Here is a 14,244-nt window from a genome sequence, read left to right as displayed (position 1 = left end):
GATAAATGCTTACTACAAAAGTATTTGTCAGACTTTTTTAAGGTCACTAAAATACATTTTAGTTCTATTCCACCATACAATGCTTAGTCTGTACATACACTAATGCACTATACACACTGCCAAAATGTTATGTATGTCCTTAAGTTCCTTTTTTACCTAAATACAAAAGTATTTCTTACAGAAATGACTATAACTACTTCTTCTCTACCACAAAGACAGCTCATAAGAAAACCTTCACTATTACAACAGCCCCCCCATCTCCAAAATACAGAAATACAAAGCTATTTTGAAAAGACCATTAATTTGATTTCAGCAAAGTATGAGTTTGTCTAATGGCAGTGAACCTAAGTGTGCATTATACATTTTTATAACAATTAATTCTGTATTAACAACACAATTCAATTAAACAAATCCTACCCAATTCAATGCATCCACCGATGCCAAGAAGAGATGCTGCACTGTGATAAAGAGGCAGAGTAATATAAATTATATCTTCTGCTGTAGCACCAAAAGCCCAAAGCCCAGCAGCTCCTTTAAGAACCTGCATGTGACTGATGACGGCGGCCTTTGGAAGACCTGTAGTGAGAAGAAAAAAACATGCATAACACTTCTTTTAAAGAAACTTAATATACCGTTTATTTTTTTCTTTTCCAGTGTAAGGTCTGTAAAATCATAAAATAATCAAATCTTTCTTCTACATCCAAATTTTCAGCCTGTTTAGATGGTTGCTCATAGACAACTGTCTGTTTAAAACAATATTGCATTTTTGTTCTGTATACATCAAGACACATAACTCAGGTTGTAACCTTGTCAGTTATTTAATCTGATGTCAAGTCAATTCAAACAGATGAAAACATGAAGAAACTCCATGGTTAGCATGCAACCAAATTATATACAGCCAACAAAGCACCTGAATCATTTACTCTACATATGGACTTCCTTTAACACAGAACCACTGAATCACAGTATGGTTTTGATTGGAAAAGACCTTTAAGATCAAGCCCAACCATAGATCCTGCCCTGTCAAGTCTGACACTAGACCAGGTATGACATCCACTCATCTTTTAAACACTTCCAGGGATGGTGACTTAACCACCTCCCTGGGCAGCCTATTCTAATACTTGACAACTCTTTCAGTAAAGAAATTCCTCCTAAGATCCAACCTAAATCTCCCCTGGCACATGTTGAGGCCCTTTCCATAAATAAACATAAGGAGGCACCACACTAGACCTCTTTAAGAAAGCAGTCATTGTGACTCTACTGTAATTAAGAAAGGTATGGGATCTACATGAAGTAGATCAGGCAATGGGTGTTTACCTAAGATGTATACATCTAAGTCTACCTGTTTTTTTGGAAGACTATTTAGTGCTAAAAAAATTAAAAATCCAGCAAGAAGTCCGCTCCAGTTAGATTCTTCTAAACTGGTTTCTTCAGGCTCAGCACAGAATTTCTGTTAAGCAACATGCAAGAGCTGCCTGGGCTACTACTCTTGTAGTCATTCATTTCAGTAGAGGACGTGTTCTTCTTTCGTACATATTTTCACATGTATATGCAAATTGCAGATTGAGAGCTGATGATGTTAAAAATTTAAAAAAAATAAATGGCTTAGAAAGTTTTGACACTTATTTTAGCAAAGCTGCTGTTCATTTGAAGACTTAACTAGAGCTGTCAACTCTGGAAGTGTAATCTATGGAGATTCTAGCTACACTTCAGAGCTATTCCAAAACCCATTACTGCCAAAGAGAAAAGGCAATGTTGCCAATGAACCACTTACAGCAGAAGTGCTCTACAGAGTTTTGAGGTTTCTCCCTCTGTCTTCACACACAGCTAACTACAGTTCATGCAAGACTCTCCCTAACTAAGTGTACAGTCATTGATTTTAGGAGGAACACTATGCTCTTGCTTTATCAGTGTGAAAATGCTCCTCTACTCTAGATTAGAATTTGTTATCCCATCCTTACAATATTCCACAGTTATCTTAGTTATATAGTTATACTTGTGTATTAGTTACACCAATAGATGTAATATACAATATACAAATTATATTTTTATATCTATTATAATATATATTATGTATGTATATTTTATATATAATACTATACCAGTATACATAGTTATACTACTATATTAGTTATTTCTTTATGTACATATGCCATATCCTTCAGACTCTCACTCTTTCAGTTACATGATATATAAAAGATATTCAACGTAAATTAATGTAATACACATCAGCATTCAAAAATGTTTTAAATGCTACATAACTAAAATTTGAGACTTCACACAGATGTTCTGAATGCAAATATGGGAACAAAATCCTCCTACCTGGAGAACTCTGTAGTGTTTTTTTAATGAGCGAGCCTGACCATAATTATAATAGTAGTTTTACAAACAGACCTAACTTCTTGACAAAATTTATTCCCTAAGTTTTTTTATTCTAGACTGACATCTTTATTTCCTATATTTTCCCCCAAAGCCAAAGCATATAAAAGAAATAATTATTTATATAAGGGAACAAAGCTGTAAAAAACATCTTTATTCTAAACCTTCTGTGACTAAAACTATTGTGTTCAGCTGAGTGAGAATGCTAATCTGCTTATCTTAACAACATCATGCTGCTTTTCATGTCGGTGATCAATTTTTTTTTTAAAGTCTTAGCTTCTTAACTGGTAATAAATTCAGCCATCTGTTTCTAAACTAAAAGGCTAGCAACTTAATCCTATTCTCTGCTTCTGCAGTGACCTGCACAGAACACGACTTAATGAAGAAAAGACAAATATCTATTTGCTTGTTTGAGGATTGTTTTTCAAAGTCCTAGATACAATGTTAGCCATACTAGCTAGGCAGTGGTAGTATGTGATCACAAAATAATATTTAGTATCATTGTACACTCATCAAAAAAAGCAAAATGTTTTATAAACATCCTACCTGCAAAGTAATAAGAGCTAAACCTTCTCATAGTATTTGCACAATGTGGCAGGAAACAAAAAAAGCAGCTCACAAAGCACTGAATATAAAGCCACTGACAAGAAACATGTTCATTTTCTACCACAATGTTTCTAGACAGTAAAAGTGATATTCCACCATGAAAAGAGAAACCAAAATATTAGCGTTCCAGAAAATAAAGCTTTTAGATGAAAGCTGAAGGAATATATCGTACCTGTTGTTCCTGACGTAAATATATATAAAACAGATGACTTGAGGTTGTTGGCAGAGCGTTGATTAACTGGAACAGGGTCTTCAGGTGCAGCTTCTATTTTGTCTAACAGACTGTGCACATTTGGAAAAGTGGAATCTTTGGTCATTATCCAAACAGTAACATCTTTTTCGAGGTTAGGAAGAATTTCTTCCAATGTCCCAAGCAAATCTTAAAAATTAACATAAAATAATGTTACTTACATTATGTCTTCACAAAACTGGCAAAGTACTTTTCCTCTGAAAGTTTTACTTCTTATAATACAGGAAGGAGTGAAAGTCAACTCCATGGACATAAACAAATTCAATAAAATAATGATGAACTAGAATAAAAATCCACTGAAAATGGGATACAATGTGATAAGCCCCTCAGAAGGTCTAATTGCCAACTAGTCCTTCAAGGCAAAATGGTGAGCCTTTACAAATAGCTCCTGCTTCCCGCTCCATCTTTGATAATCCTTGGTCATTGCTGAGACTGGAACAAAGTGTAGTCAAGTTTCAACATCAAATAAATAATGAAGAAATCTGTTGAAGTTGCAAGAGAAATACATACATAGCAGGTAATTACAGTGCAGGTTTCCCTGATGTCCCTAACCTCAATCTCTCATTCAGCGGTACTTTTTTCCAAAGCACACACATTACTACTATTTTTTTTTTTTTAAAGCACACACGAAAACCTGTATTATGTATGTAGGCACCTGAATTTCACAGAGGAGTGATTCTCACAATGAGGGTGATGAGACACTGGCCCAGGTTGCCCAGGGAAGTTGTGGCTGCCCCATCCCTGGAGGTGTTCAAGGCCAGGCTGGATGGGGCTTTGAGCAGCCTGATCCAGTGGAAGATGCCCATGGCTGGAAGGCTGGAACTGGATGTTCTTTAAGGTCCCTTCCAACCCAACCACTCTATGATTCTATGATAGAGACCTGTAGCTTATTCAGACACTGTCAAAGAACCACATGGTTACTTACATAGTGCTTTGAGCTGTTTAGGTACCTTAACGAATCTAATGACATCTTCATTCACTGCAAGCCATTCCTTCTATTGTTTTTTACCTGAATTTAAATACAAACTCACTTTTTAAAAGTAAAAACAGCAGCATAACTGAGATCTATACTGTTGGCTTATTGGAAAAGAAACCATGAGAGAATCCCACACTAACCAAAAGGAAAAAAACAGAAATAGAGGCCAATTCTTAAGTAATACATTTGGTATTTATGTTTCTATTTCTAAGCATCCCTACAACCTGTCACTTTCTCGGAACACTGCACAGACATTAAACTACTAATCCAGCAAAATTCTTAAGAACAGGAATAATATTGCCTTCAGTAGAACTATTCATATACTTAAAGACTCGTTTACACTTAAGTGCTTTGTTGGATCTCCGCCTATGTAATTAATGTTGCAAATATCCCTGTGGGTATAAATTTACGTTATTATCTCACTTTTCATAGATGAATAAACAAACAAAGTAGATGAGTCACCCAGAACCTCATTATGAGGCACTGCCAAGGCCAGCGTTTGACATCCTGATGTCAACTCCAAGCTCTTTTTGCAAATATTAAACATGGATACCACTAACAGACAAGTATCTTGCATAAATTTTACGCTAAAATGGCTGAAGATTATTATTCTCTCATAAAACTACATTCCTAATGACAGACTGCTGTACGTATTTTAATGAATGACATACTAATCCCTATTACCATAACAGAGGTACAGCCTACTGTTACCCACTAAACACACCTTACAGAAGTAAAGCTTTCAGAGTACCTGTTCTATATCTTTTATGAATCTTTAATAAATCGATCTGATAGTGACATTAAAATTTTTGTGTTCCTTGCACTGCAGGATGGTATCAAGAAGGAACCACCCAAAGGACTATGAATATGTAAAAGATATATCACCTCCTGTTTGAATGATCGGACGATGGCTCCTCCAAGTACAAACAGCAATAGAAAGAAAAATGTGAACAAAAAATAATGCTAAGGATATTAGCTCTACCTGCAGAAAACCAGATGCACTGAAAGTCAAGATTCATTGGCATATTAATTCTGTTTTGCTGTCGTATTATAAAATTAGTGTCCATTTTTCAAATAATAAATATCAAAATATAGCAGTATTAGTTCTAATAAAAAACAGCTATTAATAAACCAAGTATGACAGAGTAAGTATATAATCCCCAACATAAGAAGGATATGGAACTGCTGGAACTGGTCCAGAGGAGGCCATGAAGCTGACCAGAGGATGGGAGCACCTCTTCTATGAGGACAGGCTGAGAGAGTTGAGGTTGTTCAGCCTGGAGAAGAGAAGGCTCCGGGGACACCTTATAGAAGCCTTCCAGTACCGGAAGGGGCTACAGAAAAGCTGGGGAGAAACTTTCTACAAAGGCATGTAGTGATGGGATGAGAGAGAATGGCTTTAAATTGGAAGAGGAAAGATTTAGATGAGACATTAGGAAGAAATTATTCATCATGAGGGTGGTGAGGCACTGGCACAGGTTGTTCATGGAAGTTGTGGCTGCCTCATCCCTGGAAGTGTTCAAGGCTAGGCGGGATGGGGCTTTGAGCAGCCTGGTCTACTGGGAGGAGTCCTTGCCCATGGCAGCATGGTTTGGACCTGGATGGGCTTTAACTTCCCTTCCAACCTAAACTATTCTATGATTCTATGATTCTATGATTCTATGATTCTAATACTGATTTGTGTCTTCCTATTACGCTCATGTACACATACATGTCTCCTAAATAGGTTAATGGTAGTTTGTGTAGGTACAAGTTGGGCTGAGCAAGCAAAAGGAACACAGATGTTAGAAGCGGCTGGAGCTCCATTACTGTATTCAAATATAGTAAAAGAATAGAGCATTTTCTGCCATTCTTTATTGGTGCACTGGCTCCAACTACAGTGGCAGCAAAGATGTTAAGGACTGTTAAGAATTTCCTGGCTCCTCTAGCTTCCAGTAACCATTTGAACCAGATTCAGCTGCCCATGCTGCATAGTGTCCTCAGCAGATAACAACTGTGAGGTGCAAATATTGAGAAAAACTGCCCAATACAAGTCATCATGCAAAATTACTCTGTGTAAATAAAGTGCAAATAGAAACAAAAACTCACCTGTTGTTTAATTGTAAATTATTTTCTTGCAAAAAAGCCTGGCAAAAAAACCCTCAGTGAATATCAGCCTTCGCTGCTGTTACCAAAGGAACACTGCAGCACTTCCTTATTTCCATAGATAATTCATTTCTTCTTGCATTTCCTTAAATTATTTTGATTTTTACATTTTTGAAAGGGATGGAGATGAAGCTGTATTACAAATTCTGATTTCTCTACAGAAGACATTTTTGTTTAGAACTGCACCACATGAAGGAATTAATAAATATTTCTAATTTTTTAGTATTCAGAAACTCTAGATAAGATATGCACTGAGTTCCTTGTGTACCTGAGTAATGTGAAATACAAGTCTGTCAAAAAAAAAAAAGACTTGTTTCTCCCTTTTCTTTTTACCCTCTTTTCTGTCATTCCTTCAAAGGAAGAAATATGGCAACTATTAATTTCAAGTCTAAGGACACAATTATTTAAGATTCAAGCATGACAGGAGAAAGCAGCTCCCTTTTAGCATACTGAAACATATTTAAATAACTATGATCGACCTTCTAATTAAACATACACACTATTCGTTGTTTCTCTAAACACTCACAAAACCTACAGGTTTTTGTTTTGCATAGAGGTTTGCTTGGTTTTTTAACCACTATTGAACTATGAATCAATTACACAATATAATTTTTCTGTTGTGCTCAGGAATCTAATTCTTGGAGCAACACATGAACAGCTTGTAATTATATGTTATCTTGAAAGAAATTTCTAGTTAGACAGTAGAGAACAGCGGAAACAATAAATTATTTCCTGAATAAGAAAGTGTAATTTAAAACAGCTGTATTCAAAGTGCCAGAAACTTAAAATTACCTCTGGAACACACAGGGTCATGGAGTGTTTGAAAATAACTCTCAGTTGTACTAACATATTTCTAAGATTAATTCTGATGATAGTCAACCAGTATTTTGTTCCATGAACAATGAACTCCTGTGCCAGACACTGTGTGGGTCTCATTGGTCTTTACATACCAGCTTGTCCATGTTTCAGGGAAAAACAGTCCTCTTGGAGGAACTGCAGTTTGGTTATTTCCACAAGTACCTAGTACATGTGCTTTACATGTAGGAAAGCAACAGTAAAGCAAAAGTTAAAGCAATTTAGTTCTTCAAGCCTGTGGTTTTTCTCAAGCACTTGTTTGCTTTTTACACTATGAAAGTATATTCAGGTCTTAGTTTATTTGTTTTGGAAGAAATAACTATCTAAAGTTTGGCAATGCAGTTAGCAGTTCTGTGTGCAGTGTCTACATAGTTTGTATCTGAATATTGACCATTTGCTAACTATCTGGTTTCTACTGGGAGAAAAAATATCTGTAATTGATCAAGATGAATATGCTTCTCCACTTTTTTTGCCTTCCCCCCTCGGCTTTTAAATCATTTAATTATTCAACAAAAAGCATGTGAAGCTGTTACACTAAATCCCCATGAATGCGTAACTCAGTTATATCTTTAGAGAAAGCAATGCAAAGATATTTGGTTTTGAACTGCCATCCTAGGCTTGAAGTAGCAGAAAAGGGTTTTTTTAATGTTATTTTCTAGCAAAGAAACAATGCAGCCTGTTGGCAAGGACACAGTCTGACGCCGACAAAAGGAATACCTCAGATTATGAGATCAATTTGTACTGAACAGAAAGTTACTTAGAAGGAAAACTGTGTGAAGTGGTTCTTACATAACTTTGATGTGTACCCTGGCTGATGTTCTCAGTAAGTCATGGCAAGCCCTAACTCTTCCCCACACTGTCTGGCCTCAGAAAATATTTTTTACTTGTACTTGATCCCCCAAGCAACTCCCTACACTCACTACCTATTCTCACTAAGTCATAATAACAGAAATTACCACTCAGTTTCGGCTCAGGATCAATGTTGGTACCTTGAAATGCCACTGAAGCCAGTAAAGGTAGTAAAACTGGCTTCAAATTGCGGCTGGTACCATTATCCACTCAAAGGCCACCTGGGACAGAGGCACAGCCTAAGGAAAAGCAAGTGATCAAAGAGATATGGTGTCTAACAGAGCACATCAGACTGTCTTGTGAAAGCCTTTTATGGTTTCCTTGTCCTAAATGTTTAGGTCTAAATAGGGGTTTTTTTTCCCAAATAGATAAGCAAATATGATTTTGATAAAATCCATTGGGTTTTTTTCACCCAGTGACTAACATACGAGAGACGATGTGATACTTGTATATAATACCCCTACTTGTATATAATACCATATGATCTTAATTCATGAATACCAGAAAAGACTATGTTTACTCTCTCTCTCTCTCCAGGATACAGACACAACTCTGTCTGAACTGTACTCCTGCCAGCGTAAACCCTGTTTCTAAGCTCAGATGGTGAGAAGTTCAAAATGCACTCAGCAGCAGCAGAAAGCACTGCTAGTACCCAAAGTGTGAAGAATTCTGGCCAGGAAAATGCCACACTTGCACAGCTGGGGGATGTAAACTTTTACAGAACTTCAGAGTCGCAGAATGGCCATGACTGGAAGGAGCCTCTGGAAGTCCCCTTAGTCCAGCACCCCTGCTCAAGCAGGCCCATGTAGAGCAGGCTGCGCACACGTGTCCTTGCAGCACATAGACCCCCTGATAGCCTTTGGTATCAGAATCAACATAAACCAATCTCACAGAGTTTAGTACTGCAATCCTGTCACAGTTGAATCCTTGCATCAGAAGTCATGGTGGTAACCTGGGATGTCTCAGTGAGAGCTGAACCCTTCCGAGTAGCAACACACTATAAATGCACTGGCCAATTCCATTTGTACCTTTCTGGCAGGTCACTAGATTGTAAGTGCTCCGTTGCTGTTACCAAGCTACTGTCCAGAAGATAAATGTAATCCTTTGCTCAAGCAAGACTCCAGTGAATAGAAACATTCCTTAGACTGGACACAGTACCCTAAAAGCTGCCTTCATTCTAAGCACTACTTTACTTCTCTCTTTAACTTTAAAATTAATAACGATGGCATAATCTGGTCACAAGTGTAGTAAGGGTGAATACCTTTTAAAAAGCTCCGATTGCTGTTAGAGTAAGCTATTGCTGGCAGTCTGATCTCGGAGAGAAAGGCATACAGCTTCTTTCTTTTCCAAGTTCATTTACCTATATGTTAGTTAATTGCTGCTTTATTAAAAACGCACCTTTAAACTCCAACTTTTGAATCTCTTTCAAGAAACATTCCCCAGAATGGGAGTGGTGGTAGACAGCGTTTCTGGGAATGAAAGTGTGAGAATGTTACATAACAAATTAAAGCAAGAGCTAAACGCTCTGAAACACTGCATACAAATTAAAGTAGGTAAAGCAAAAACTCCCTCTACCACAAAGGCAAGTGGAAATACTGGAAAGGCATACAGAGTCCAAATACTGGCAAATCATTGAATCTACATTTGTCCTATAGTCTGAAGCAGGGCAAGAAACCCAAGTTACTAGATTGTGCTAAATGAATTAAAGAATATTTCTGTTATGGAGGAAATTAGACCTTCTACAGATATCCATTTTATAAACAAAATTGACAAGAGGGAGAAATTTTGAAATTTTTAATAATGTATCTGAGGCATAAGAATGAAACATTCAATTGTAGAGTTTCTAGAAAAAGCAAGTCAAAACCAAACTCCCAGAACTTAAGTACTATTGGAAAGACTCCCATCTAAAGTTATAAAAAGGAACCAAAATATCAGCGAACTGTCAGACCAGAAGAAAGTCTGCCTGTAAGTGTTGAAGGAAAGATAAGATGATACTAATTGGACTAGGCTACAAACCACAACCTCTGAAAATATCTTGGCACAAAATAAAACTGAAGATCACAAATTCCACAAATGAAAGTGATCTTGCAAGAGGAAACATGCAAGGCAGCAAACAAGGGATGGAAGAAAATAAAATCACAAATAGTCAACAGCCTGCTTGGATAGAGGTATTATATTTGTAAAATAAAAGCATTTTGGAAAAATTACAAGATGTTCCAAAAGAAGCTGCAGGATGAAATCATCTCGTGCAGAGGATGCTAACCACCATTCTGAGCAGGGGAGATTGACCAATCAACAAGTTATCTGTGGGAGCTGTTCCAGATATAAGCAGGAAGTGGAAGGTTCCCTTTGGCACAAACGAAACCTTAATATTAAGTGCATTCAAATATAGGTTCCTGATTTAATGTGCCACTACCAACAAGAATTTCAAGAGCAAATACAGTCTTGCTGAGCACAGGCAGCTAATGGCAAAACTGTTAGTGGGATATTTCTGCTGCGCTGTGGTACATGGACAAGATTGAAGGTCACCCAGAATATTGAAAAGATAGTTTGTAAATTGAATAGCTCAGTCAAACCTATATTTGTTTGTGGAGGGTGAAAAAACGACATAGTTTTGAAAATATCTAAAACTTCTTAAAATTTTTATCCAGAAAAAATACCATTCCATACTAATCTCTGATTAAGTAAACAATCTCATTTGCCAAACATGATGCCTGACTATGACAGCGATAGATACAGGACGACATGTTGACTGCTTTTAGTGCAAATATTTTACAATAGAATGTATTATGTTCAAGCTACACTCAATACTGTGGAAAATGGTGCCACAACAGCAAAACACACAAGAAAGTTCAAGCCATGCCTACTGGCAGGGACAAATTGCTTGAGACACACACTAATACTGGACAAAAAGATGTTTAACAGACCTCTGAGAATTATCTAACTGCCTGTGTAACCTCAGCATTAAACACTTCCCTGCAATTTTTATAAACATCGGGGGAAATTATTATGTGCATTAATTGTGTGTAGTGTTTTTGTTTCAAGAGTAGCATTATTAATTGCAAAACCTGGACTACTTTGGAGCAGCTCTTTTTCCACAGGATGTGGCCAAGAAACAAGGACATAACAGAACTTCAACTTCTTCCACAGATACAGATAAAACAGAGTCTCTAAGTCTTGAAGAAGAATACTGTGAAGCCTTTGAGGCTCAAGGGTCCACCAGACTTTAAGCAGAGACCGAACCCCATGAATAAGGGAAGACCAACACATAAAAGACCAACAACAAATTAGACTGAGAGCCTAATTTGCTGGTTTCTTTGCTGTTTTATGTGACTGCGCACAGCTCTTGTGTGTGCAGAAGCAGACTCCTATAACAAGTTAGTTCAACATGGTTGTTCTTGCTATCACCCATTGGTAATAAATGAAGTGGAGAAACACTGACTCCATTCCTGCTTTGCAAAAGCTTTTTTTCATTCATTAGCCTCTCCTTTTAATAAAGACTACTCTTAGACACAATTTTTGATTCAGAGTTCTCCTTCACCACAATCAATAAGAATTTCATGAACATTAATTCCATTCCTAAACCCATACACTCAAAAGTGTGTATGCATGATAGGGTGTTAAATGAGATTAAAAAAAAAATAAAGTAAGAAGGCAAACTTAAAAACTATCACTTCAGAAGTATGGTTATCATTTGTTTTGGGATTATTACAAATCAACCTCCTGTGTGCTATACCTGTAAGAAAAACCCCAGTCAATTTTAGTCCCTGGAAGACTATCATACCTCATTGAAGAGTGGTACAGCACAAGTTGTACAGTCTAAGCTTAGACCTGCTAGTTTGCAGTGATTTTGATCACTAGAATTATGGGGAGATGATAGTACAGGACAATAGAATACACGACTTAAATTTAAATTAGGCTATTTAAAAATGAAAGGGAAACTACCCATACTTCATTTTAGTCTTTTCTGAGACACACTAAGCAACTACTAAAGTGTTTAAATGCTTGGAACAGGCTGTACTTCAATGTTGCAAGCCTCCCTGCAATGTGTATTTTTAAAGAAAAGGTTAAATGTATGTCTCCAAAGCATGGATACACTTGATCCTGCCTGAGAGGCTTGAGCTTTATAATCTCTAGAAGCCCTTTGTAGCCATAGGTTTCTTTTATTCTGTGAACATCTGAAAATCCAGTGTTCAATAAAGGACCTGGACAAGCGTACACCAGGGTGATGCAGCATTAAAAGCTTCGGATGTACGAATCGGGCATATACTCTACCTGCTCCCACAATCAGTATCTTGGGGTCACAGCTACTGATGCAGTGCAGGAGGGACCTGGAGCGGACATTAAAGTTGAGGAAAGCCACCACGCATCCCAGCTTGGCCAGTCCAAACCACACATGGATGAAGTCCGGCTCGTTGCCCATCAGCAAGGCAACTGTGTCGCCCTTCTTCAGAGCCCCATGATGTAGGAAGGCCTGTGCTACCCTGTTACTCCTCCTGTCCACATCCTGGTAGGTATGCACCTTCCCTTCGTAGATAAGGAAAGGCTTGCGGGGCTGTTTCTCTGCCAGCTTCACAAACTTGTCCAGCACGGTGAGAATCTTCCCTTGTCGCTGGTACAGCTCCACTCTCAACCCATAGATGAACACCTTCAGGAGGTATCTCAGGTCAGCCCAGAAGTAGGGGAAGAGGAGCTTCTGGATGAGGTGCAAGGAGACAATCCCAGCGGCAGCGCCTGGTGCCCAGGAGGGAATCATTGGGAGAGGAAAAAGATCTTCCCAGCCGCTCATTTCCCGGCACCCCGGCGGGCTGACAGGCGGAGAGCGGGAGCAGCCAGGCAGGGTGTGGAGTCTGGGGAGAAAGCCGGGAGGGGCTGAGGCTTTCCCAGCCCTCTCCTCCTCCGGAGAGGTGCGCCCTGGGAAACGTGCGCCCACCCCCGGCCAGGCAGGAGGAGCCGCCGCCGTGGGAAAGCGGATGGCAGGGGTGGGGCTGCTGCTGGGCCCAGGGAGAGGGGAGAGGGAGCCCCTCTATCCCCCTGAGCCTCCAACCTCGGGAGAGGGCAGAGAGGGAGCCCCTCTATCCCCCGGAGCTTCCAACCTCGGGAGAGGGGAGAGAGGGAGCCCCCAGCCATGGGAAAGGGGAGAGGGGGAACCCCCGACACGGGAGAGGGGGAGAGGGAGACCCCAGCACAGGAGAGAGGAAGCTCTTCCATCCCCCGGAGCCCCCAACACCGAGTAGGGGAGAGAGAGAACCCCCAACCATGGGACAGGGTAGAGAGGGAGCCCCCAACCATGGGACAGGGGAGAGAGGGAGCCCCCAACCATGGAGAAGGGAGAGGGGGAGCCCTCAGTCAAGGGAGAGGGGAAGGAGGGAGCCCCAAACATGGGATAGGGGACAAACGGAGTTCCTCCATCCCTCGAGAGAGGGTCAGAGAGTGCCCCTGCATCCTGTGGGAAGGGGGAGAGAGGGATCCCCGCAACCTCTAAGGAGAGGGGACAGACAGAGTCGCTCCACCTCGCCGGGGAGAAGCAGCAGCTCCTGCCGTCCCTGCGGGAGAGGCTGCCCGTGGAGCCCATGGTCCCGCGAGGGAGAAGCGGGCAGGCGGGGATGCATCTCCTGCCCGGACTCCGAGGGAAAAGCGACAGGCAGAGCCCCCCACCCCGCGGGAGAGGGACGGGCAGCTCCTGCTCTCACCGCCCAGCAGACGGGACATACAGACCCCCGGCCGCCCCGGGACTCACGGACAGCGCGAAGCTCCCTGAGCCCGTTGCGTAAGGCGGATCCGCTGCCTCCTCCGGGTCACCGGCAGGGCGCTGGCATGGGATGCTTCCTCCATCCCTGCAGGGGATGAGGGGAGAATACCTGTTCCCGCTGGTCCCTGTGCTGAAATATCCATGCCCTGTCCCCACCGCAGCCCGCTGTCCTTCCTCACATGCCCTTTGCTCCTCGGAGCAGCTCTGGTCCAGGAGGACCAGCACTGCCAGCTAAGCTGGGTCTGGGAAGTCCTCCAAGACCAGTTTGGTCCAGCTGGGAGCTGGGTGAAGGCTATCGGTCAGCACACTGTGCCTGTCAGTCAGGAGGATGCATTTCTCCCTTGGTTCCCTGAATTGAGGTTGCCTGACCCAAAGCAGGTGGCTGGGCATCAGCTGGTGTGGGGGACAGCAAGCCAGCTGCAAGACACCTCT

At 40.5% G+C, this 14,244-nt stretch overlaps 1 protein-coding gene across 3 annotated transcripts in view; it reads right to left on the bottom strand.

Annotated features, from left to right (window-relative positions):
* The window catches only part of SLC27A6 (solute carrier family 27 member 6), a 43,082-nt gene extending 29,092 nt beyond the window's left edge, over positions 1–13,990 (bottom strand). Inside the window, exons 1-4 of one of the 3 annotated variants that reach the window (XM_054055204.1) lie at positions 13,922–13,990; positions 12,336–12,794; positions 3,158–3,364; positions 418–576 (exon numbers count right to left, since the gene is read on the bottom strand). In XM_054055204.1, the coding sequence (XP_053911179.1) occupies positions 418–576; positions 3,158–3,364; positions 12,336–12,794; positions 13,922–13,955 (859 nt within the window). In that variant the 5' untranslated portion in view covers positions 13,956–13,990. Of the gene's footprint in view, positions 1–417; positions 577–3,157; positions 3,365–12,335; positions 12,911–13,753 lie in introns of all 3 variants that reach the window. The other 2 variants (XM_054055203.1, XM_054055205.1) reach the window with 2 other exon arrangements.
* Between the last annotated feature and the right edge of the window lie 254 nt (positions 13,991–14,244).

This window comes from Cuculus canorus, chromosome Z (assembly GCF_017976375.1).
Source record: "Cuculus canorus isolate bCucCan1 chromosome Z, bCucCan1.pri, whole genome shotgun sequence".
Taxonomy (NCBI): domain Eukaryota; kingdom Metazoa; phylum Chordata; class Aves; order Cuculiformes; family Cuculidae; genus Cuculus; species Cuculus canorus.
Note: the sequence above shows the minus strand (reverse complement) of the source record. Positions and strands in the feature narration are given on the sequence as shown.